Below are 23,074 nucleotides of genomic sequence, written 5' to 3'. Positions count from 1 at the left end.
TTCTGGGGAACCCGCTCCCCACCCCCGAGGTAAGCACCACCCTGCACCCCAACCCCCAGCCCTGAGTCCCCTCCCACACACAGAGATCGTGAAACAATGGGTGTTACCAGTAAGGTGAGTTATTACCAGCAGAAGAGCGGGGGGGGGGGGGGGGGGGACACGACCTTTTGTAGTGATAATCAAAGTGGGCCATTTCCAGCAGTTGACAAGAACATCTGAGGAACAGTCGGGGCGGGGGGGGGGGGGAATAAACATGGGGAAATAGTTTTACTTTGTGTAATGACCCATCCACTCCCAGTCTCTATTCAAGCCTAAGTTAATTGTATCCAGTTTGCAAATTAATTCCAATTCAGCAGTCTCTCCTTGGAGTCTGTTTTTGAAGTTTTTTTGTTGAAGAATTGCCACTTTTAGGTCTGTAATCGAGTGACCAGACAGACTGAAGTGTTCTCCAACTGGTTTGGTAACATTTGGTGAATGTTATAATTCTTGATGTCTGATTTGTGTCCATTGATTCTTTTACGTAGAGACATTGATGGTCATTAACCACTGGAGAATCTACCACCACCAGGCTCCATCACTGACCATTTTAAAAACACTATTGGATGCTTTTCTAAGAGTCCTGCTCCAGGAAGATTCCGGGGCAGGTCTCTGGCCTGTGTCAGACAGGGGTCAGACCAGATGGTCACAATGGTCCCCTGTCCCCCTAGACTCTCCAGCTAACCGGGTGATCGGGGCGCTCACCTGGGAAGGGGGTGCCGGCCCCTGCACCAAGCCAGGCAGAGCTGAGAACTGAACCCATCTCCCCCTGCCCACCAGGCGATTGGAGGCACAGCCGGGGCGCGGGCAGCCCGACCCAGTGGCCAGAGCCAGCGCCGCACTCCCAGGGGAGGAGACCAGCTAGAGGGTGCCCTCCCGGCCGGCTGGCTGGCTGCCCCTGCCCCGGGCTGCAGCTGGGCACAGCCCCCGCCATCCCCGGGGAGGGGCCGCCAGGCCGCAGGGGAGCGGGTGTGCGCGGCGAGCTGGCGATGAGCTCATCGCGGTCTGGTGGCTGCTGAGGGCTGGGGCTGGGGCTGGGGCTGGCGCGGCGCGGGGGGGAGGCGGCCGCACGTCTCCGGCCGGCGCGGCGCGGCACGGCACGGCACGGCGCGGCTCGCACTCCGGCTGCGCGCGGCTCGCCCACCGGCCGCTCCCCCGCAGCAGGCTCGGGCTGGCGGCCTGGGGCTCGCATGGCCCCGTGACTCTCCCCCCCGCGGCGGCGACCCCCTTCGGCTGGCTCGGGCGGCACCATGCTGGGCTCGGACGCGTGCGAGTTCGGCGGGCAGCTGCTGGAGCTGCTGCGGCTGGCGGTGTGCGCCCGAGGTGAGCGGGCCGGGCTGGGCCGGGCTGGGCCGGGCGGCTCCTCCGCGGGGGCAGCGCTGTGGGGCCGGCACCCCAACGGGCAGTGGTGTGGGGCTGCGGGCCCGGGGCGGCAGGGTGGGGGTGAGCAGGGACCGCCGGGGTGTGTGTGTAGGGCCAGTGGGTGTATGCAAGGGCCGCCGGGGTGTGTGTGCATGGGCGGAGGGGGTGTGCACAGGCAGAGGGGAGTGTAGGTGTGTGCAGAGGCCAGGGCCGGGGGTGTGCAGGAGCTGAGGTGTGTGTGTGTGTGGGGGGGGATGTAGCACGTGTGAGGTTGTGTGCGGGGGGGGTATAGGAGCCAGGGCCCGGGTGTGTGGGCATGGGTGGAGGGGGGTGCAGGTGCGCGTGTGCAGGGGCAGGGGGTGTGCACAGGCAGAGGGGAGTGTGGTTGTGTGCAGGGGCCAGGAGCTGGGGTGTGTCTGGTTGTGTGCAGGAGCAGGGGGTGTATGGGGTGTGCAGGAGTCGTGTGTGTGTGTGTGTGTGTGCGCGCGTGCGCGTGCAGGGGCTGGGGGCTGTGCACACTGTGTGGGTAACTACCTAGCCAGTCGGCTACTCCCAAAGCTGTCCCTGGCCAGTGCCCTGCCCTGAGGCGCGAGGGGTTCTCCATGGCCAGCGGCCCCCAGCAGAGCGACCCTCCCCTCTGTGCCAACTCCCTGCAGCCTGGGCATATGGGCTGAGGGTGGGCAGGGGGTGGCTCAGCTGCAGCCGGGGTGGCTCAGCTGCAGCCAGGCTGCCTTTGCTCTGCCCAAGGCCTCTCCAGGGCACTGGGGGTTCACTGCCCTCTTGCTCTCACAGTTGTATCGATTTGTCCGGGTTTTCCATTGTCCTTTCAGGATATTGAGTGTGGGCACAGAGGGGCATGCCTGGCAGGGCTGGAGCAAGTGCTGGGTGAGCCTTTGTTGTGCTGGGAGGAGCAGATGGGAGGTGGCAGGGAGAGGAAGGGGCCAGTGTCCACGGTAAGCACCGGGACCTTCCCCATGTGTGTGAGCTGGTGGGGGATTTGCTGCCGAGGAGGGGTCCTCATGGGTTGAGCCCTTGAGGTAGGGGGCTGATGGGTCGCTGCCAGCTGGCCCATTTGCTGTCCCTGGTGTGGCTTCAGCCTCCAGCAGAACAAAAGTCCCCCGTGTCCTGCTGGGAGGAAGGTTTTGCAGGCTCAGATGGGTGCTGCTCAGCGCTGATGGTGGAGGGCTGGCAGGGCCCCCCGGGGGCGCGTGGGCTGGGACCTGAGTTCAGCTCCACTACTGTCAATCCAGAGAGACAAGCCAGGCTCCACAGAGCTGGGCGTGACTGGCTGCAGCCGGCAGGGCCATTGCAAACCCTCTGGAGCAAGGCTGGCTCGCTGACCCCCAGCCCCTGCTCCAGCTCAGACCACTGGGAGCAGAGAGCCAGGACTCCTGTCCCAGCCACTCTCTCAGCACAGCCTTGGCTTGTTCCCTGCTCCAGGGCTCGGGTTGGGAGCAGCTTCCCCTGCTCCTGCCCCAGAGGCCTGTGATGACACCTCCCTCCCATGAGAAGCCTGGCTTGGAGTGGGGAGCAGGGCCCTGTGTGGAAGGGGGGGCCACCAGGCACAGAGCTGTCTCTGAGCAGGACTATCCCAGCTTCCCTCAGTCTGTCCCTGGGACCACCCCCTGCGGTCCCCTCAGTGGAGCCAGGTGATCTCTGCCTTGGGAGCACTCCACAGGTGCCACTGTGACCATAATCTCAGAGAGGTAGCCTGGGGGAAACATCCCCCCCCCCCATATCTATAACCCCTCCTCCAGGTTCCAACCAGGCCACCCCGCTCTGGGCCCCCCCCCTCAGGGATTTGGGACATCACAACCATTTCCGTGGCAACAGGCTGTGATGTCACAAGACCAGTGTTATGACTTCAGTGAGGAAGTGGGGGTCGGCAGGCGAAACTCAGGGAGGAGGGAGGGAGAAACTGGTCTAGCAAGGAACAGGGCGTGGGGCACCAGGGGTTCAGAGGTTCCCCCCCATCTCCCAGCCATGGGCTGCTCCCTTCTGGGAGAGCCCCCTGGCAGGGAGCTAGTTGAGGGCAGAGGAGGCAGCTGCTGGCAAACTCCCTCTCCATGCCTGGGGTGGGGCTGTGCTGGGCTGCTCTCTGCCTGGGGTCTCTGAGCCTCGCGTGTGCCCTGTACTGGAGTCTGGGTGCTGACTGCTTTATAAGGGGGGCAGGACCCGCTCCAGGGCACTGGGGGCTGCATCCTGTGCCCTGGTGCTGAGCAACACCCCCAGCAAGGGGCACTTGTTCAGGACGGTGCTGTTTGCTGTGGCCCCTCTATCCCAGTGAGCACGTCTGAGGGCATGGGGGCCTGCTGGCCTGGAGGGCAGCAGGGGCTTTCCCAGGAGCTTGTACCTTACAGCTGTCACAAACCGGGCCCTGCTTCTGCTGGAGCACTCTCAAGTGTAGATGGGAATTGGGGTGGGGGAGGGTGCACGTGTGGAGCCCTCGCTCTCCCTCTCAGCTGCCTGTCGGGTGTTGGTTTGGTGGAGGAGCTTACCTAGGCTGTGGGAAGGAGCTCCAGCCTCGGTGTGGTGCTTTGTGTGGGGAGGTGGGGTTCGTCCTAGCTCCCAGCCTCGCCCACTGATGTCCAGTGTCAAATCCCACAGAGACCTAACATGTGCTTCATGAAAGAGGCGTGAGCCACAGCGGGCAGTCGTTAGGGCACTGGCTCTGTGATGATGCCCAGCGCTTGCTCTCCCTTGCCTCAGCCAGGGCTGCTTGCTGACAGCGCCCTTTGCCAGGCAGCCCACCACATGCTGTGCCCCACGCAGGTGCCAGTCCCCCTGCCTTACTCCTGGTGCGTCATTTACACCTGGGCAGAGTGGGTGTGAAATGCCAGCTGGTCAGGCTCAACATTGTCTCTGCCCGGCTGTGCAGTGATCCGTGCTAGGTGCCCAGTGGGGGCAGAGCCCAGGGCTGCTGGCTGCAGAGGGGGCTCTGGTTGTGGGCCCTAGAGGGGTTCCCATGAGGTGTTTCTGCTCCTGCCAGGTGATGCTTAGTTACACTGTTCCAATGAGCTGATCCCCCAGCACATCCGGCTTGCCAGGTCCCCACGGAGTCAGTCTCCCCCAGGGGCCAAGCCCAGCTCCATGTGCTTCTCTCAGCCTGAGTGTGTACCACCCAGTAGCGGCCAGGCCCAAAGCTGCCCTTGTTCCCTGGGAGCCCCAGCCCTGAGCACTGTCAGCTCATTAACAAAAGGCGCTTCTGGAGCAGAGCCTGCTCCTGGCCCCTTGGCTCTGGGGAGCCAGCTGGGGTTCTCTCAGGGACCCCACGGCTCTCTTTTCTGCCAGGGCCCAAGGGGCTGGGAAGGGACCTAGCCCAAAGTCCCTGGACTCTCCCTGCAAGCCCCGAGGCTGGGCTGAGTCTCTGGTTTGGGGTGGCGAGGGGGTGCCCTTCCCTGCTGCTGGTCAGAGGCTGCTCACAGAATGGGGCTGGAGCCTGCCGGGAGAGCGGAGGGCACAGCAGCAGCCCTCTCCAGGCCCTAGCTGTAGGCCGAGGGAAGAGGCTGGTGAAATGGGTGTTAGTGGAAAGCCAGTGCCCCCCACCCAGCACCCATCACCTGGAGCTGTGCCCAGAATGCCGCTCGCCCACCCACCCATCCATGACGGGTCTGCCGGGCCTTGGGAAAGCTCTGGAGTGTTTGCACCCACAGGCAGCAGGGCTCGTGTGCCAACGTTTCCCAGTGTGCGAGTGGGTCCCAGTGGGCGCGCTGGGGCGGGGAGAAGTGTACCAGATTGGGTCATGGTGCGAGGGAAGCAGGTGCCAGCAGCAAACCTGGGGCTGGTTGGCTTCAGCTGCCAGGATCACGTCATGTACTTGCTTCCTGGGCTGCTCTCAACCCTGTTCTCCTGGCTTGGGGGCCTGCATGCTGGGGCGCTTTCCTGGGGCTTGATTCTCCAATGCCTTCACCCTGCCTGCGGGAGCAGCGGCCTGCGTTTCCCTGGAGGTGCTCCTGATTTATACCAGGCTGAGTGAGAGGAGCATCCGAGGGGGGCTGGCTGTGTGTGACATGTACAGCCCGGAACCCCAGGGTTTCTATCGTGAGCTTTCTGCAGCATCCCCCCTCCCAGTGTGGCAGCTGCTTCTCCTGAGGGCTGCTCTTGCCTCCCGTGCAATGGCCAATCCGCAGGTTCCTCAGAGCAGAGGAACTCTCCTGTTCCTTCTGCTCACCAGTGCTGCTAGTCATGGGGAGGGGTCGGGGCATGGCCTGAGAGCCTCGCCCAAGCCCCCGACCCTTCCCACATCCATGGTGGAGCGGGAGCAGACAGCGCTCCTCGCAGTAGGAGAGGCCATGGCAGCTGCAAGTAACTGAGCCCTGGGTTTGAGTGGCAAAGTGTGCACAGTGAGCAGCGCCCCGTGTGTTCTCCCCTCCAGTGGTGGGCCCCAGAGCACCCATGCCAGGCCCACGGGCGGGGGCTGGTGCAGTGAATTGAACGATCTGTTAGCCATTTCTGCAGCTGGAGCGTGCGACTTGCCGCCTGGCCCTCGGTCTGTGCCTGCGGCCTCGCAGACGCGCCTGGTGTTGGGGCTCAGGCTGGCGATGGTGGAGAGCCTTGCCCTGCCTGTGGCTGCTTGGAAGCTGCATCTCTGCAGCCCAGAAGCCACCAGCATCAGCAGCACAAAGGGGCCACTCGTCATTCTGCTCCCAGCCCTGACGTCCCCTCCCGCCCCGTGACCCCCGAGCCCTTCCCCAAGAGGTTAAAGGGGGAACAGAGTCCAGGGGCAGTGCGGCTCTGGTGTGACACCACCGTGCCCACAGAGTGGCACCTACAGCACGGCAGGTTAGTGACTGTGCAGGTGGGGGACAGAACTCCCGGCTCCCTGCTCTAACCAATAGACACCCTGCCCCAGAAAGGCCCTGGGCCATGTGCTGCAGGCCTGCAGCATGAGCTCTCGTGGCTAGCGGCAGCCCCTGGGAAGGGCTCCGTCTGGCCCCCGTGGAGGCAAGCAGAGGCCTTTGCTGCCCATTCGTGCCATGTTGAGAGGGGTTAGAGGACAAAGCAGCTGTGTGTGATAAATTCCCTCCCAGGACATGGCCCCCCAGAGCTCCCCCGGCCTACCTGAGGAAGGATTCCAGCCCACAGCACAGGCATGATCTGGAGCAATTCACCTGCCCCGCCCTGGGGCCCAGCTGCTCTCCTCCTCACCCCCAGGGAGCCTTCACAGAGCTCCCTTCAGGTACAGTTACCAAGCAACCACCCACCTGGCTGCAAGAGCAGCCTGCAGGTGCTGCACTATTAACTCTTTGGCTGCCTGACTGCATCTTACCAGAGCAGGAGGGAGGGGCCTCCCTCTGACTGAGACACCAGGTCACAGCAGCTGTGAGGGTATGGGGTGGGGTGTGTGCTGGGACTTGCAGGGTGCTGGGCGGCGAGCAGCAGTGGTGTTTGGGCTCAGACTTCAATCCAGAGATTTTGTCCCCCCTCCCCCACGTTCTGAGTCCTGGCAGCACCCCAGCCTCCTGGCAGAGCCCTTAGACCAGAGGCTGCAGCAATGGGCCCTACCCAGCCAGGCTAGCAGTTTTCCTATGTCACTGGGGAAGAGGGGGTTGGGCAGACCGTAGCCCAGCTATCCATGCAGGCGGGTCTGAGGCGGTAGGGGAGGGAGGAGCAGCCTGTGAGATGGGCTCATTTGGAAACCAGGCTCACCCTTTGTCATAAGGAACTAAATCGGCAGCGCTCGGGCACCCCACAGCGGGGTCCTCCCACTCTCCCACCATGCTCTAGCCCCAGCTCCACCAACTGCCAGCCCAGGAGCACTCAGTGTAGTTGTAGCCGGTCGGTCCCAGGATACTAGAGAGACAAGGGGGGTGAGGAGACCCAGAACTCTGTGGAAGCCTGACAGTTTCCCTCTCACCAGCAGAAGTTGGTCCAGTAAAAGGTATTCCCTCTCCCACCTCGTCTCTCCACGAGTAGGCAGGCTCAGGTTTGTCCTGGGCACAGCACTGCCTCCAGCTCTGCCTCCAACACTTCCCTAAGTAAATGCAGCTTGTCCAAGCTGCTGGCTTAAGGCTAAAGCCAGCTGGAGTTCCCAGGTCCTCCCCCCCACCCGCCCGGCACTGGTAATCCTCCCATTCTCCCAGGCCTGCTGGTGCAATGGGCTCCTACTCCTGGCTGAAATAAGTAGAAGGGATTTTGTGCTTTCTGCTGTGTGCTACTAAATCCAAGTCCAGGCAGGCTCCCTGTCACTGATGTGTGTATCTGCATGAGCCCCTCTTTGTCCTCGGAAGTAGGGTAAAGAGGGGAGCAGCATTTGCTCTTCATCTGTCCAGGTCCTTCCCCACAGGGCTGGTGCCCCAGGCATGGCTGCAGGCAGTGTCTGACTGGGTATGACTAGTGAGCTAGCGCAGTCACCAATCCAGTAGGAAATTAAACGGTCAGGGTCTAGCAGGGCATGTGACCGGCACCATGACATATACAGGAGTGAAGCCTCTGGAGGAAAATGCTGAGCCAATTTCACTTTCCTTTCCAAGCGGCTGTACAATGTAGGCATCTCCCATGCATCTGTCCCGGGTTTTTCTCCTTTAACAACGTGCATGCTCCCATCTCTTAGCATGGAGTGGCTGTTGAGTGGCGCTAGGTACCTGCTTTGCTTATGGGAAATTTGGGGGGGAAAAAACAAAAACCAGATTCTAATTAGTGCAATTAATTCAGGTTTTACACACTTTCTGTGTCTGCCAAAAGCTGTTAATTGATGCGGATTGAAGACTCAGATTTTCGGTTGCACAGATGTCTGGAAATGCAGTGTTCAGGTGCTCCTGGCAACCTTAAGTGTTTGTGTGTATGAACGAGAACTACGAAGGGTGGGAAGGTCAGCTGAGCAGCTCACAGCTTGTTGATGAAATGTCTTGAGTCTGTAAAATCAGACAGATGCGCAGGGCTAGGGCTGTCGTGTCACAGCTGGCAGAGCTTAAATTAAAGCCGACCTGCAAAGGCAATGTGTCAAATGCAGTGCTTTGTGCTTGGTAAGCGTGGGTGGGCTGGGTGGGAACTGTGATGTCTTGAACTGTTCACTTCCCTGCTTCCACGCAGATGGGTTGTTGATGAAGGGATTGGTCAGTACGTTGTCACAGCTCAGCCTTCCTAGTGTTTCTGCTGGAATGGCTCGATGTCGGTGCTATAAGGGAAAAGGCCAAGCCTGGCTGCCCAGCCCTCTCTGCACAATTGCACTGGGTGCTTCAGCTGGGAGGGGACCCCCACACACTTCACCCGGGCATTCTTCTACAAATCACTGGCGAGGAAGCGTGCAGCAAATGGGGCACATTGAGGAGAGCGCTGCCCTGCAAACTGACTCTTGAGTTAAGCTCCGCTGGTGGAACGGGAACCTCATGGGGCCGGTCAAAGCTGACCAGCGCAGCAGGAGTTGTGTAGGCGGGACACTTGCAGCGAATCACTCCCCTGTGCTGTGTAGTCTGGGGACTGTTTGCAGAACTTGCTGAGTACCTGGAAAGAGAGGATCAATTCAAGGAAGTGCTAAACTCCTTTCGGATGATTCAGGAACACAGGAGACTAGATCTGTTTGTACAGCGCCTTGCACAGTGGGCTCCTGGTTCATGGCTGGGGCACCTAGCTGCTGCCATAATGCATCTAATAGTTGAAGTGCGGCACCTTGCACAGTGGGCTCCTGGATGCTGCCGTAATACATGTAATAAATAATGCACAGCGCCTAGCACAGTAGGCTCCTGGTCCATGGCTGGACAGTATGGTAATACAAATAATAGATCAGGGCAGACTGTCAAACCTGGCGCTTTAGCGCTGCTTGCTGCAAACTGGCCTCACTGGTGTTCCTGGCTCTGGGTCACACAGCGTCAGGTTGGAGCCAGTTCCCCAGCTATCTTCCCGTTGCTGTACCATTCCGAAGAGGAGACTGAGTGTTTGCTATTTAAACAGGGTGGCAAATGTGCAGCGTGGGCACCCGGGGCTGCTGGTGTCTCAAACAAGCTTGCTCCAGGGTGCCTGTCCTGCTGAGAAGTACCCCTGGGCCCCCCAGTGCAAGGCACAGCACCCCTGAGATGCTGACTAGCCTGTGAGTGCTCCCTGCTGGGCTGGGGGAGGGTGACTCCTCCCCGCTTCTGAGCCTTAGGTAGGCTTCACAGCAGCATGGATGGCTAGATCCCCTTGGAGTGCCACGCCAGATCCTGATGCAGCAGCCTGGATCCTGCCTGGCTCTGGGGCTCGGGTGGCACCAGAGGTGCGGCGGTCTCACAGTGTAATAGACTGAGGCATCGACTCTTTACGAGGCTGGGAGTTGGGTGACACTAGGCAGTCCTGTGCGGCTCTCCAGGTTCTGGGCGCTCAGATCCCCTCCAGCTGGAGTCTCTCAGGGCTCTTCCCGTCCCTCGTGCTGGGGCTCTGCGGTCCCTGTCAGCCCCCTCACACTGCAGTGATCCTGTGCTGCCACCTGAGGCCACAGAGCAGCCTGGGTGTCACTGGAGGCGTAGCTTACCCTGCAGCCCCCCTTGCTGGTGGTGCTGAGTTGGCGAGAGCCTGGCGTGATGCGGAGCCCGGGGGCGGCAGGGGCCGGCAGCTGGAGAGAGACTTTACCTGTAGTCTGACAAACTGGCTGCAGGGCTGAGCTGTGGGGAGTGTGGCCCCTTCCCATCACTTTCGGGGAGAGCAGCCATGTGGGCACTCAGGGCGCTGTCTCCCATGCACACCGGGCCCGTGGACGTGGGACTGGGGTGAGGAAATTCCTTCATCCCCATCTGCAGTGACTAGATCCTAGCTCATGGCCCAGCTCGGGCCCCTCCCAAGGGGGATTGCAGCGTGCTCTTGGGGCGTCACTAGGAACTGCACGTGGTCCTTCCCAGGGTCTGGTCAGTGACTAGCCTGGCTCTCTTCTGTTCGGCACTGGTGAGGCCACACCTGGAATATTGTGTCCAGTTTTGGTCCCCCCACTACAGAAGGGATGTGGACAAATTGGAGAGAGTCCAGTGGAGAGCAGCAAAAATGATTAGGGGGCTGGGGCACATGACTTACGAGGAGAGGCTGAGGGAACTGTGGTTATTTAGTCTGCAGAAGAGAAGAATGAGGGGGGATTTGATAGCAGCCTTCAACTACCTGAAGGGGGGTTCCAAAGAGGATGGAGCTAGGCTGTTCTCAGTGGTACCAGATGACAGAACAAGGAGCAATGGTCTCAAGTTGCAGTGGGGGAGCTCTAGGTTGGATATTAGGAAACACTATTTCACGAGGAGGGTGGTGAAGCACTGGAATGGGTTACCTAGGGAGGTGGTGGAATCACCATCCTTAGAGGTTTTTAAGGCCCAGCTTGACAAAGCCCTGGCTGGGATGATTTAGTTGGGATTGGTCCTGGTTTGAGCAGGGGGTTGGACTAGATGACCTCCTGAGGTCTCTTCCAACCCTGATATTCTATGATTCTAGGCCTGTGTGGTTCTTCCTGTGGGACCATCTCTGCTCTGCTCTGTCCTGGCAGCTGAGGCTGGTGGCTGCATTTTATCCCTTGGTCTGAGGGATGTGCTTTGTCTGGGGCATGTGGGACTGTTGGGGTGGGTCTGGCCCCCTGCTAGGTGGCCACGCAGGATGGGGGGGGGCCTGCACCCCGCTCGGTGGCCATGGGGGAAGGTGTGTATGGCCACGCCCCACTTGGCGGCCCTGCTGTGATTAGGCAGGGTGCTGATGGGCTGATCAGCTGCTGGTGCAGCCAAAAGCAAACAAATGAACTCAGGACTCATCTCTGGCTGCCCTGCCCGACACTTCCATGAACTGCGGGTGAGGCCAGCGCTTGCAAGGGAGGGTGGAGAATGGCTCTGCAGCTGCAATACATAGACCTGCCAGTGGCTGCAATGCATGGGGGGTGGCTGGGGCTGAGGCGGGGCGGTACAGAGTGGAGCTCCAAGGACTAGGCTGTCCCCTCCACCCAGGCTGCTCTTGGAGTGATGACTTTGTTCCTGTGGGACAGGGTGTGAGCAGAAAATTGCCATGGGGGAGGGGCAAACCTGGCCCCTTGCTTCCTCTAGACTCCTGTCCCATCCCACCCCACGCCCCCTCCGTTCTCCCTGGCACTGCCACTCCCCACCCCTGTTCTCCCTGGCACCGTTCTTCTCTCCAGCAGGCTTCAGGTGCCCTGGGGAGGGTACCTTTCCCACCCCCCAGCTAACACCAGTGTGTCCAGCCCCAGGGATGGGCACCTGGTTGGTGGGTGAGTGGCCATTGGGCTCTCCTGTAGGAGGCTGTGGGTCCCTCCTTGCTCTGACTGGCTTCTCCTCCCCTCAGATATCATGGCAGACAAGGACGGTGTGACGCCTCCCCTGGAGGAGGAGATGGATGACGTGGACTTGGCGTACAGGGCCCCGGAGAAGAAGACCCTCCAGGAGATCCAGCAGCTGGACAAGGACGATGAGAGCTTGAACAAATACAAGCGGGTGCTGCTGGGGCCCATCCCAGTGGGTGTCGGTAAGGCCCCGGCCCAGTCTGTGGGAGGATGGGAGGGGATTTCTCGGTGGGGGAGGGGGTCTCTGTTTAATCCTCACCTGGGGGCAGTACCAATGGAGGAGGAGCCATGTGGAAAGTTCCTTACCTGGCTCCTTTCAGCTCCAAACTTGGAAGAGCAGCTGAGTCCCGTGGGCAGGGTTGTGCTGCGGGGGACGCGGAAAGTCTCCTCTGGGTCTGGTGTCTGTCCCCGGTGGGGAGTTGCCATGTGGCACGCAGAGCTGTGAGCTGTGCCCATGTGGGCATGGAGGGCAGGTATGTCACTGCACCTCCCTCTGTCGGGGTGCTGCCTCAGCCCGTTCCTCCCCGAGGGGCCGGTCTGTGCCCCTAGCCTTATGAAGGAGATGCTGGTAGCTTTCCACCCACCTCTGAATTGTAACAGCTGTCCAGTGTCAGATCTGTACTGCAGTCTACTTGGTTACGTTATCGCCATGGTAGTTTCCATAGTAACAGTTATGGAGCGACCTTGTACCTTTCATTTGTAGGTGACCAAGATGGAGACACCCTCCTGCTGGGAGTCCCTAAAGCAGGGTGGGCAAACTACAGCCCGGATCCGGCCCACCAGCCATTCTAATCGGGCTCTCGAGCGCCCGCTGGGGAGCGGGGTCTGGGGCTTGCCTCACTCCGGCACTCCAGCCAGGGAGCAGGATCGGGAGCCGCTTCATGCGGCTCCTGGAAGCGGTGGCATGGCACCACTCCGGCTCCTATGCGAAGGGGCAGCCAGGAGGCTTCACTCTTCATGCTGCACCCTCCCAGCACCGCTCCTGCAGCTCCCATTGGCCAGGAACCGCAGCTCCCATTGGCCAGGAACCGCAGCCAATGGGAGCTGCAGGGGCGGTACCTGCAGATGGGGCAGCGTGTAGAGCCGCCTGGCCACACCTCCGAATAGGAGCCAGAGAAGGGACATGCCACTGCTTCCGGGAGCCACTTGAGTTAAGCGCTGCCTGGATCCTGCACCCCTGAGCCTCCCCTGACACCGCAACCCCCTGCCCCAGCCTTGATTGCCCTCCGAACTCCTCGGTCCCAGCCCAGAGCACCCTCCTCCACCCCAAACTCCTCATCCCCAGCCGGAGCCATCACCCCCCTCCCACCCCAGCCCAGCGACTTCTCCAGCACCCTGAACTCCTCATTTCTGGCCCCACCCCAGAGCCTGCACCCCCAACCAGAGCCCTCACCCCCTTCCGCACCCCAGTCCCAATTTCGTGAGCATTCATGGCCCACCATACAATTTCTATTCCCAGATGTGGCCGTCAGGCCAAAAAGTTTGCTCACACCTACCCTAAGGCTTAGACCCACACACAGTGCCCCGAGTGGGGACTGCAGTGCGGTGCTGCATTGTCACCACTGTACGGGGGCTTGGCTGTCCTGCCACCTTCCCAGGCTGCTGGCTCTTCCCCACCCCCTGCTTCCTGTGCCCTAGTTTGGCAGTTGACATCAACTCCTCTCCTGTGGCATGAGGGTAAGTGGGGAGCTCGATTTGCTGAGTTAGCCAGCCGGGAGTCCTGTGCGTCTGAACGCTGCCGAGGATGTAGCATTTTTCTGTTTGCATGGGGCGGCTTTCTCACCTCTGAGTGACGGGCCCTGGTCTGCGCCGCTGCATGGCCCGAGTGGTGACACAGCCAGGCGTCCCCTGTAGTTGCAGTCAATGACGCAGACTGGGAAGAGCGCGAATAAACGCCCTGGTGATGGGCAGCGAGCAGCTGTGCACCACTGACCTCCTCAGTAGCCCCACAGGGAGTTGGCTGCATGCTGCTCTGCACCGGCAGAGCATGGACGCTAGTGGCAGAGAAGCGCCGTTAGATCCCAACGGTTCGATTGTTCCTGACAGCATTTTCTCCAGGCCTTCGTCCAGTCTAGTCTTAACTGTCCCAGGCCCTGGGAGTGCCACCTGGTCTCTTGGGAGAACCCTTTGTTCTGAGATGAGCGTTGCGTGTGTCTGGGCACACCTGGGGGAGGCATTTGTTTCCAAGCAGAATACGTGGCATGTTTAGACTCTCCTATGCGCGCGCACATCAATCCCCAATTTCCCTGCCAACCCTGGCCACCTCACACCTAATAAAGGGCTCCATTTGGGTACACTTTGATGGAAAATTCTCCAGTCATTGACTGGAATGTGGGAAACACTTGTGATGATACAGAGCTGGCGCAGGGTGATGCTCCTGCGCTGTATGATGCTCCAACAGGAGCAGCTATAATGCAAGCTGAAGCAGAGCTAAAATGTTGCACAGACGTGGCTGTAACTCAGTTAAGCTCTCCCCTGTTCCAGCCCAGCAGCCGCTCCAGGGCAGTAGTGGTTGGAAAGCAGGGCAGTGTGGGACAGCGTTTCTCTGTTGTGTCTTAGCTTCCACTGAGGGTTGAACTGATTTCCGAGCTGAGTGGCCTGGAGGTGTGCTGGGCCTTGGATAATGTTTTGCAGAGCTGCTGCCTCAGTCTGTGACTGAGTGATTCTCCGGCGGGGCATCAGCAATGTGTAGTGTTTGGCAGAACCCAGAATGCCTTGTGCGACGTGCGTGTTCCAGATCTCCCTTTGCACCTCGCTCTGTGCCCTGCGTCACACTGGCCCCCGGTGCTCACAGGGCACACGTTTGCAGGCTGTTCCCATTTTCCCCTTAGCTCCTGCTTAGCCAAGTGAAGAACTTGATTCTTTGGTCGTCTAAGCCAGTCAGTCTGGCTCTCTCCGCAGTATGTTTCTCTTCAAAGAAAAGTTAATTTGCTAAATTCTCCATTTTGTTTTATTAAAGGAACAACTGGATTTGTGGCTATTCTTTTGTCTATAATGGCCACGCTTGGACTCCTTCACGATCAAACGCTTGTACCTTAAACCAGGAGATTCTTGATGTTTCTGTCTGAAGATCTCCTTGGAAGACTTGGGGATGGGAAGTGGGAGATGAGCTGGTGGTGCTGACAAATTAATGAAGAGCACCCAATAAATACCAGAGGAGATAGCGTTACAGAGGGTGTCGCCCAAAAGAAATTGTTACTAAAGTTTTGACGGGTCTGATGGAAATCTCATTTGCTCTCAGTTCTGTTCCATTTCCATGGCACCTGTGGTGCTGCTGGCAGACTGGACTCCGTGGGGAAAAATGCGTATTTTTACCATATGTTAGTCGGGATGTGTTGCACGCCTAGTGTAGTCTAGGGAAGTTGTAGTTACCTTCACCAGCTAACATGTGTTATGTCCTGGAGAAACCTAGGGTTCAGCTTGCCCAGTCTACGCTAGGCCTGTAATACAAGTGTTAGGGCACCTTTTGTGTAGTGAAGGTGAGGCTGTGGTCTTCAGGAAAAACAGGGTAGACAAGGCCTGAATTTATAACGTAAAAGCCAGTGAGGAGAGAGCCCTTCCCAGCCAGGCCTTCTCTGTTTGTCAGAGAAGCAGGAAAGGCCAGGTGCCCAGTTTCTCTGAATTCACCCAAGTTAGGCCATTCCCCCGTGAAGCCTTCCCCAGGTACTCTAGCTGGCCAGCACTCGCTGTGGGAGAGCAGCAGCAATCCAAAACACTCCAGCCATTGCAATGGGGCAGTTCCTGTAGGAGCCAGCCTCCATGTCCTGACCCTTACCCTGAGTGTTGCACTAGCTGTGCTGTGTCTGGAGTTCACATCTTCTCCTGGGGCCCTTCACCCGCCTTTGGCCCCCTCTGCCTTTATAGCAGCAACAAAGACCAGAGCTGAGTGTGGCTGAGCGCTGTTGGCAAAGGCTGCTTGGCAAGAGAAGTGGCAGCCCCTGTGGTCACACATGCTCAGTCTGTCTTGGAGCCAGCACCCAGGTCTGGAGCTGCTGAATTACAGCATTAGGGGAGGGCAGAGCGGCTGGCGAGCAGCGCTGCTAGGTGGGACTCCAGGCTGAGTCATCAGTGCAGGGAGGGCCAGGCTTCTAATCACAAGGGATAAACAGCAGTTCACAGATGTGCTTTAAATAACACAAAGGAGGTGAGGGCCAAAGCAGCCAGGAGCCTGGTTAGCTCCAGCTCCTCTTGGCTGGGCTAGAGGGAGATTGGAGAAGTGAACCCCCCCAGTGGGCACCGGAGTGTCTCCCTCTACTGTGTACTGGGCTCGTTGGAATGTGCTGGATCCAGCCAGGGATCACCCCCTGAAGATCAGGGCTCCTTCTGCCTGCCCCACAGGGCAACCCACAGCCCCTGAGTTTAGTGCTGTGCTGGGGGGGTGGGGGGTGCTCCTGGGCCCCCGCTAGGCCAGGAAGGGGATGTCTGCAATTCTAAGGACTCATCTGCTTGGGTAGGGAGCTGGCACTGCTGCTGTTGTGAGGGTCTTCTCTCTGCCTCCAGGCCCCGTGATGGGGATAGGAAGGGCCCGGGGCCTGGGGCACACAGGAGCTGCCCAGTTCCCTTGTTACAACAGTCAGCTGGTAAGAATGAGAATTAACAGGCGGGGTCAGCCATACCTTGGCACAGATTTATTCTGTCTGTACAGCGCCTAGCACAGGGGACCCTGATCCTGACTGCAGCCCCACAGCACTGCCGCGTTCCCAACCCCAGCTGAATAATAATGGTGGCCATGGCAGAGCCAATCACTGTACAGAAGGTGAGCGATGCCCACTAGAACACCCTTGCCAGCTGCTGCATTTCCCCTTGTTTGGGGCTTCCCTTTGTACTTGCATGGGCGCCATCAATTATTTGTGGGCACCCGCCCTCTTCTGACCTCAGCCCCACTGACTCGGAGTCTGATCCTTGGTATGGACCCCAGCCTGGAACCTAACTGAGAACTCCTCGGCTGCTCCCAGCTTCAGGTTTTCCCCTGCTCTGACCCTTAGTCCTGACTGCCTTTGGCAGGATCCTGACACCCGTATCTGTGCCCTGGGCATGATGCAACCTGGCTCTGCCTGCAGCCAGACATCTGGAGATGGCATGCAAATGAGGCAGTGCCCTAATCAGCATATCTGATGGCCAGGCACTTTGTCATTTGCATAATATTCCTTTTGCCATTCCCTCCTGTGCTCTGCACCCCAGTGCCCCCCCGGCTGGATTCTCCACATCGTCTCTGTGATGGGTTAACCCCCCCCTCCCCCACCGGGGTGCCACCTAATGTACTGGGGTACCACTGAGCTCCCCTGTTCCACCAGCCTGGGCTCCCTTACACAGTTCTGCTGAGCCAGGTCCTCAAGCCTCCTCCAGCACACACACAGGTAGGGACACACCCAGCTGCAGAGAGAGACAGACACTGAAATCAGCTCTGCATGGGAAGACTCAGCCAGGAAATTGCCCAGCACTCAAGTGCACGCCCTCCCGGGGGTGCAAACCCCAACATTATATTGTCTTGCGCTGCACAGAGAACTATACAGCGTACGCTCATGAAATTTGCCTCCTCCCTCAATGTGGAGGAAGATATGCACAGGTTTTTGCCCCCTTCCCCTCCCCTGTTTATGAATTCCACAAACTGGTTTTAGAGAAAACACAAACAAGTTTATTAACTACAAAAGATAGATTTTAAGTGATTATAAGGGGTTAGCAAATGGATCAATGCGGATTACCCAGCAAATAAAACAAAAACCACAATGTAAGCTTAATACACTAAAGAAACTGGTTACAAGTAGTAATTTCTCATCCTGAATGTTCTTTTAGGCATTTCTTTCAGAGGCCAGACACCTTTTCCAGCCTGGGCTCAGCTTCCCCCCTAGCCCCCTTTGTCTTTGTTTTTTTTATATGTTTCCTGCAGTCATCCTGGGAGGGGATTCAGTAAAGAATGAGCCCTGGTTAAGTCACTCCCGGGCCTTACATAGGTTTTAGATAGGGTGGCAACCCTTTGTTTTCCAGTGTGGTTCCCCACCCACCGACCCAGTGGAAAAATACTGATCTTCTATCATCCGGTACCAAGTGATGTGATCACATGACCTTGCAGTGCCAATGCAGCCATGAGTCAGAGGCATTTGTAGCATCCCAAGAAAGCTTCTCAGGAAGGTGGGAGATTAGCATTTTCAAAGACCTATTGTTCTTCCTAGTGGCCCATCCAGACTGATTGCATTCTGTCTGGTGGGCATTCCCCAGGTGTAAACTCCTTGTAATTGTTACATAGTCAATATTCCTAACTTCAGATACAGAAATAGTACATGCATACAAATAGGATAATCATATTCAGTAAATCAATCTTTCCAGTGATATCTCACATGACCCATCTTGCATAAAATACATTTTAGATATGCTATAATTATATTTTAACAATATTTCTATGAAGACTATGGGGTGTAGCATCACAGTCTCCCTGACTTTAGTGACACTGCCTAGGCCCTAGACCATGATGGCCAGCCTGGCTTACACAGCACTGCTGTATCCATTGCACAGCCCAGTGCTCCACACACACCTCCATGGCTGGCGGAGGGTTTGGGCCGAAATTCTAGGCAGCATCTCTAGGGTTAGCTCTAGAATAGTCCTCCAGGGGCTCTGGCTGAGGCAGGGGCTGTGCAGCCTGTATCAGCCCTGGGAGAGGGAGCTGGTGCCCCCGCTGTGGGACGTGCCCTGAGCTGGCCAAGTATCCCATGGCTGAGTGTGACAGGGGCTGGGGCAGTGACTTGGCTGCCTGCCTGGCCAAGTTGGCCTGGGGTGGCGCAGCACTGGGCACTGCCAGCCCAGCACTGCAGCAGAATGGAGTTCGGTCCGTTTTGACGGAGCGCCCCAGGCTACCAGGCTCGGCGTGTCCTGGGAAGGAGGCTGTCTGGGCCATCAGCAGGAGCTGCTGATGCAGGGCAGGTGCGTATCCAAACGTGCATGTTGTCGGGGGGCGGGCTAGGGCCTGGGCAACGAGCATACCATGCCTGGGCACGGGGGCCTGCTCACCTGCCCTCCCTGGGCCTGCTCTCAGGAGCCCCTGCTGCAACAGGCTGGCCACCATGGGAAAGGGGAGGCTGGCTCCCCAAGGAGGGGCCGTTCCCAGTTAATCTCTCGCCTTCCCTCCTTCGCTACAGGCCTGGCTGAATTCTCCCAGCCCACATTACCATCCTCCTCTCGATTCCATGGTGATGCTAACTGTGCCCCCTCCATGCTGTGCCAGCCTTGGGCTTGCTTTGTGCTCTCTGGGGCGTGGCGCCATGGTAGCCTGACATGTTCTGCCTCGGTTGGTCAGAGAGCCCCCGGGCTGGGAAGGGAGCCCCCACTTTCAGCAGGTTCTGTAGTGCCAGGGCTTCTGTAAGCCAGTTTACAAGATGGTCCTGCGGCTGCATTTCCCCTCCTGGCAGGGTTTGTGCCAGGCTCTGTGGCCTGCCAGGCAGGAGAGGTGTGATACCTCTGGGGTCTCTGTTTCCCCTCCACCTTCCCGCGTGAAAAACAGTTTCAGATTACAAGTAATGGAGGGGGTGGGGCGACAAATTCCGTGAATGAGATGGGGGCTGCGACTGGGAAAGTTTGGCAGCCGCTGGTCTAGAGCAGCTTGTCCTGCAGCCAGCTAGGCGTTTGTGGCTCGCCTGTGGCTTAGTAACTCTTCATTCTAGTGGAGCCTCCCTATGAATCCATAAGACAACACGGGCCTATCCCTTGGCTAGGCCAGGCTGCGCTGCTGAACAATCCCTTCTCCTAGCGGCCAGCTCCGCACAGCCCCCTTGCTGCAACCCCAGAGACCTGGGGAGCCTTGCCCACCACTAGAAAGCTGGCATTTCCTCTGCCCCGCAGTCACAGGGGCTGGGCTACCCCTGAAGCAGGCCTCACGGTCCTCTAGCCGTGCCTGTTTGAGGACCACCCCTGACTGGCACTGGATGGGGCCGACAGCAGCTGCCCTTCTGGTCATGGGCCTGCCGGTCGCGGCTTGCAGTGTGGCCTGGCTGATCAGACACAAGGAGCACTACAGGAGGGTAGCTGTGGCCTCTGAAGTCTGGGAAGGTGCTGGCCGCAGCTTAGTTTGAGCTTTCTGAGCAGAGGCTTGTGGCAGGGCAGCCCTTGTCCTGGGAAGGGGAGGTGGGCTCTAGTTCTTGGGGTTGTTGGCAGTCTTGCCCTCCCCGGGGCCAAGCCGGGCAGAGGCATAGGGGAGTCTAGTGGAAGGTCCCTGGAATAGATGTGTTGGATTCATGTTGTTCATGACATTCACGATGATTGCTACAGATGGATTTGTTTTATTGGTTTATTCTAGTGATATGAATGATACCAGAGCCATGGGAGCTCCCCCATTTGGAATAGGGCAGGGGCCTGGTGAGCTACTGAAGGGCTCGGGGGGCGGGGGGCACAGCGGGCAGCAGCTGCAAGGGAAGCCTGGCCTGGAGTCAGGGAGTGGGACAGCTCTGTCTGCAAGAAGCTGCTAAAGCAAAAGGTTTGGATGGCAGAATGAGCAGTGTTCTCTTGGAAAAGCCAGGGGTGGGGGTCGGGTAACATCCGTGCTCAGCTACTGACTCTGCCCCTCCTGCCATCTCTAGATCCCAGCATGGCTAACGTCACCTTGACGAGACTGACTCTGCTGTGTGACCAGGCCCCAGGGCCCATCACCATGGACTTAACAGGTGAGCAGGGCCAGCCCAGCGCGCCCCCTGGCTGGGGCAAGGATGTGGGGAAGCAGCTTAACAACCCGGCAGCCACTTGCAGGCTAACCCCTGCTCTCTTGGGAGATCCTGCCCTCAGGGGAGTTATGGGGGGAATGGGGAGACAGGCCCCATTCACCCTCAGTCCATCCCTGCTCCTAGGTGTTGGAATCCCAAGGGGACGCTGTCCTGCTGTCCGTGCCCATGTGTCTGGGGAGGGGTGGGCTCTGGGCCCTGGCAGAAGGGGGCCAGGGACAGGCAGGCTGACGGCTCTCCTCTCGCTGGCGCAGGGGATCTGGAGGCGCTGAAGAGCCAGTCATTTGTGCTGAAGGAAGGGGTGGATTACAGAGTGAAGATCTCGTTCAAGGTGAGCTGATCCTGCAGCAGGCAGTGTGGACCCCGGCTGGGCCTGGTGCATGCGGGTCAGTGAGCGCCGTCTCCTCTGGCAGAATGACGGGTCATGACTGGCACTGCCTGGCACTTGGCCGCTGGCACTCTCTGGAACGTGCCCTGCTGCCTGTGACCCATGGTGAAGGCAGGTCGGTGCAGCCTGTGATGGTGGGAATTAGGAACTCTAGATGCCTGGTGCAGTGACGCTGCTGGGTACGTGCCACTGCACTGCGGACTGCATACAGCTCTACTGCATGAGAGCCAGGCTGAGCTGGACGCTCACATGCTGGGTTGGGAAAAGGGGGGGCAGGGCAGCGAATGAGCAGGACCTGAGGGCAGTTAGAGCCCCTGTGTATCAGATGCCTCCCTAGTGAGTGCTCAGGGAGGGTCACTGGCATCTGCCCTGCAGCTCTCCCCAGGCTGCTCTCCATGGGGTCTCCAGAGGGAGGTCTCCTCCGGCAGGCGCAGGGAGCGAGGCGCTGACAGGAGGTGTCCCCCTGACCCTGACCCCTCTGCCCTGCAGGTGAACAAGGAGATTGTCTGTGGCCTGAAATATTTGCATCACACCTACAGGAAAGGCTTGAAAGGTGAGTCTGCACCTCGGCCCGGCAGGTCTCCAGGTCTTGCACGGGGCTCCTTGTGGGGTGGGAGGGGGAACCCAGCTGGTCATGTGGGGCTCGGCAGTCTGATATGGGGTGGGGGTACTCCTGGCGCTGGTCAAGCACTCTAGTCCCACCCCCGGCCCCAAGTCACCACAGGCATTTGATGCCCCCCCTCACACATTGTTACCACCTAGTGTCTGCTCCAGAGCATTCACCCCTGTTCATGCTGACGGCTCCCCCTTCTCTCTCTCTGCCCAGTGGATAAAGACGTCTACATGATGGGCAGCTATGGGCCCCGTGCTGAGGAGTACGAGTTCCTGACCCCCGTGGACGAGGCCCCCAAGGGTGTGCTGGTGCGGGGTACCTACCACATCAAATCCTTCTTCACTGATGACGACAGAACGGACCATCTCTCCTGGGAGTGGCACCTCTGTATAAAGAAGGACTGGAAGGATTGAAGCCCTCCCCTCCTCCCCACCCTCCCCCATCCAGACTCTAACTTTAACATGAATTAGGGGCAAAGGAGCCTTACTGCAAACACAACGGCTCTGGGGCCTCTTCCCGGGCCTCGCCAAGTCAGGCAGCCGAACAGGGCACCATGCCCCCCAGCTCTAGTGCTTTTCTCCCCTCTGCAGCCGCGTCCCCCACCATAGTACATTACCCCAAGCAGGCGTCTGTGTCAGTCCCTCCCCTGCCTACTCCCCGCTCTGTGCCTGTCCTTACTAGACTCTGCTGCTGCCCAGTGGGCCCCTCTTGGTGCTGAGCCCAGCTCCCCTCAGCGTGGCACAGGGCTCACTGTGTCCCCAGCTGCGGGTATTAGGGCCTCCTGCCACTTTCACAAGGTTCTTCCAGACAGCTGCTCCCAAAGATCATCCCCCCCTCCCCCTTGCCACGGGGAGGTCTCGTGTCTCAGCGTTAGCCTTGCACTGCTGGCAGGGTGCCTTGCATCAGCCTTGTGGTGCCCTGGGGGAGCTCCCTGAGTCTGTGCCCTGCTGAGAAGCAGCTGGAGGGTTTACTGGCTTAGCCCAGCCCCCCCCAGTGATGGCTGTGTATGTGAAGTCCCCGTCTGTCTGCCTCTTGACATCCCGGCGGGAGCTCCTGTGCCACCCTCAGCCTGGAGCTCTGTGCTGCCCATTCTGGCCATGCCAGCTTGCCTCACTCCACTCATTGCAAGCTCTCCCCTTGCCACACAACCAGCCCCAGCCTCTAACAAAGCCCAGGGCCCTTTGCATTTGATTCACATGAAGGTGGGCTCACCCTTTGGGGCTTGGACTCCCAGGGCGGGGTCAGCGTTAGTTTTCATTACTGGGGGGTATTCTGAATACTTACTCTGTCCAGCATTTCCGCCGCTGGCTCTGTAGTGAGTGAATGGGTTGTAGCTCTGGGTGAGGGTGTCCCGGTTGTGTAAGGGGCTGTGACAGTTCACAACCCTGCGCCTGTTGGCCCCATGGCCCGCGCTCTGTGCTGGGCCAGCGTGGTCCTGAAGGGTGCCCCGAACGCGGCTGTACTTGCCCTTCCTCACCTGTCCCGCTGATACCCCTGGCTGTGTTCTTAGTCATTACCATTAAACGTAACCGCCCTCTCTTTGACTTACGCCCGTGTACGCCTGTGCTTTGTTCACACACCAGCTGAGTGGATAGGGGCGCTGTTTACAACACAGAACACTGCCTCCCTTCCCCTTGGTTACCCGCAGTGAACAGGGGCACCTGTGCTGATGGTGCCAGGGAGTGCAAGGTTCACAGTCAGTCTATAGAGAAGGGTGCACGCGGCTCTGATCCCTGCCTTTG

The 23,074-nt window shown here is 59.0% G+C and overlaps 1 protein-coding gene across 1 annotated transcript; it reads left to right on the top strand.

Moving 5' to 3' along the window:
- Positions 1 to 1,071: 1,071 nt before the first annotated feature.
- Positions 1,072 to 22,880, top strand: ARHGDIG (Rho GDP dissociation inhibitor gamma). The gene is made up of 6 exons (XM_037911387.2): positions 1,072 to 1,359; positions 11,632 to 11,811; positions 20,194 to 20,277; positions 20,586 to 20,662; positions 21,209 to 21,272; positions 21,546 to 22,880. Exons 1-6 carry the CDS (start codon positions 1,287 to 1,289, stop codon positions 21,743 to 21,745), a joined length of 678 nt encoding a protein of 225 aa, XP_037767315.1. The 5' UTR covers positions 1,072 to 1,286; the 3' UTR covers positions 21,746 to 22,880.
- Positions 22,881 to 23,074: the final 194 nt, after the last annotated feature.

This window comes from Chelonia mydas, chromosome 10 (genome assembly GCF_015237465.2).
Source record: "Chelonia mydas isolate rCheMyd1 chromosome 10, rCheMyd1.pri.v2, whole genome shotgun sequence".
Lineage (NCBI taxonomy): Eukaryota > Metazoa > Chordata > Testudines > Cheloniidae > Chelonia > Chelonia mydas.
This window is presented reverse-complemented; position numbering and strand designations above follow the sequence as displayed.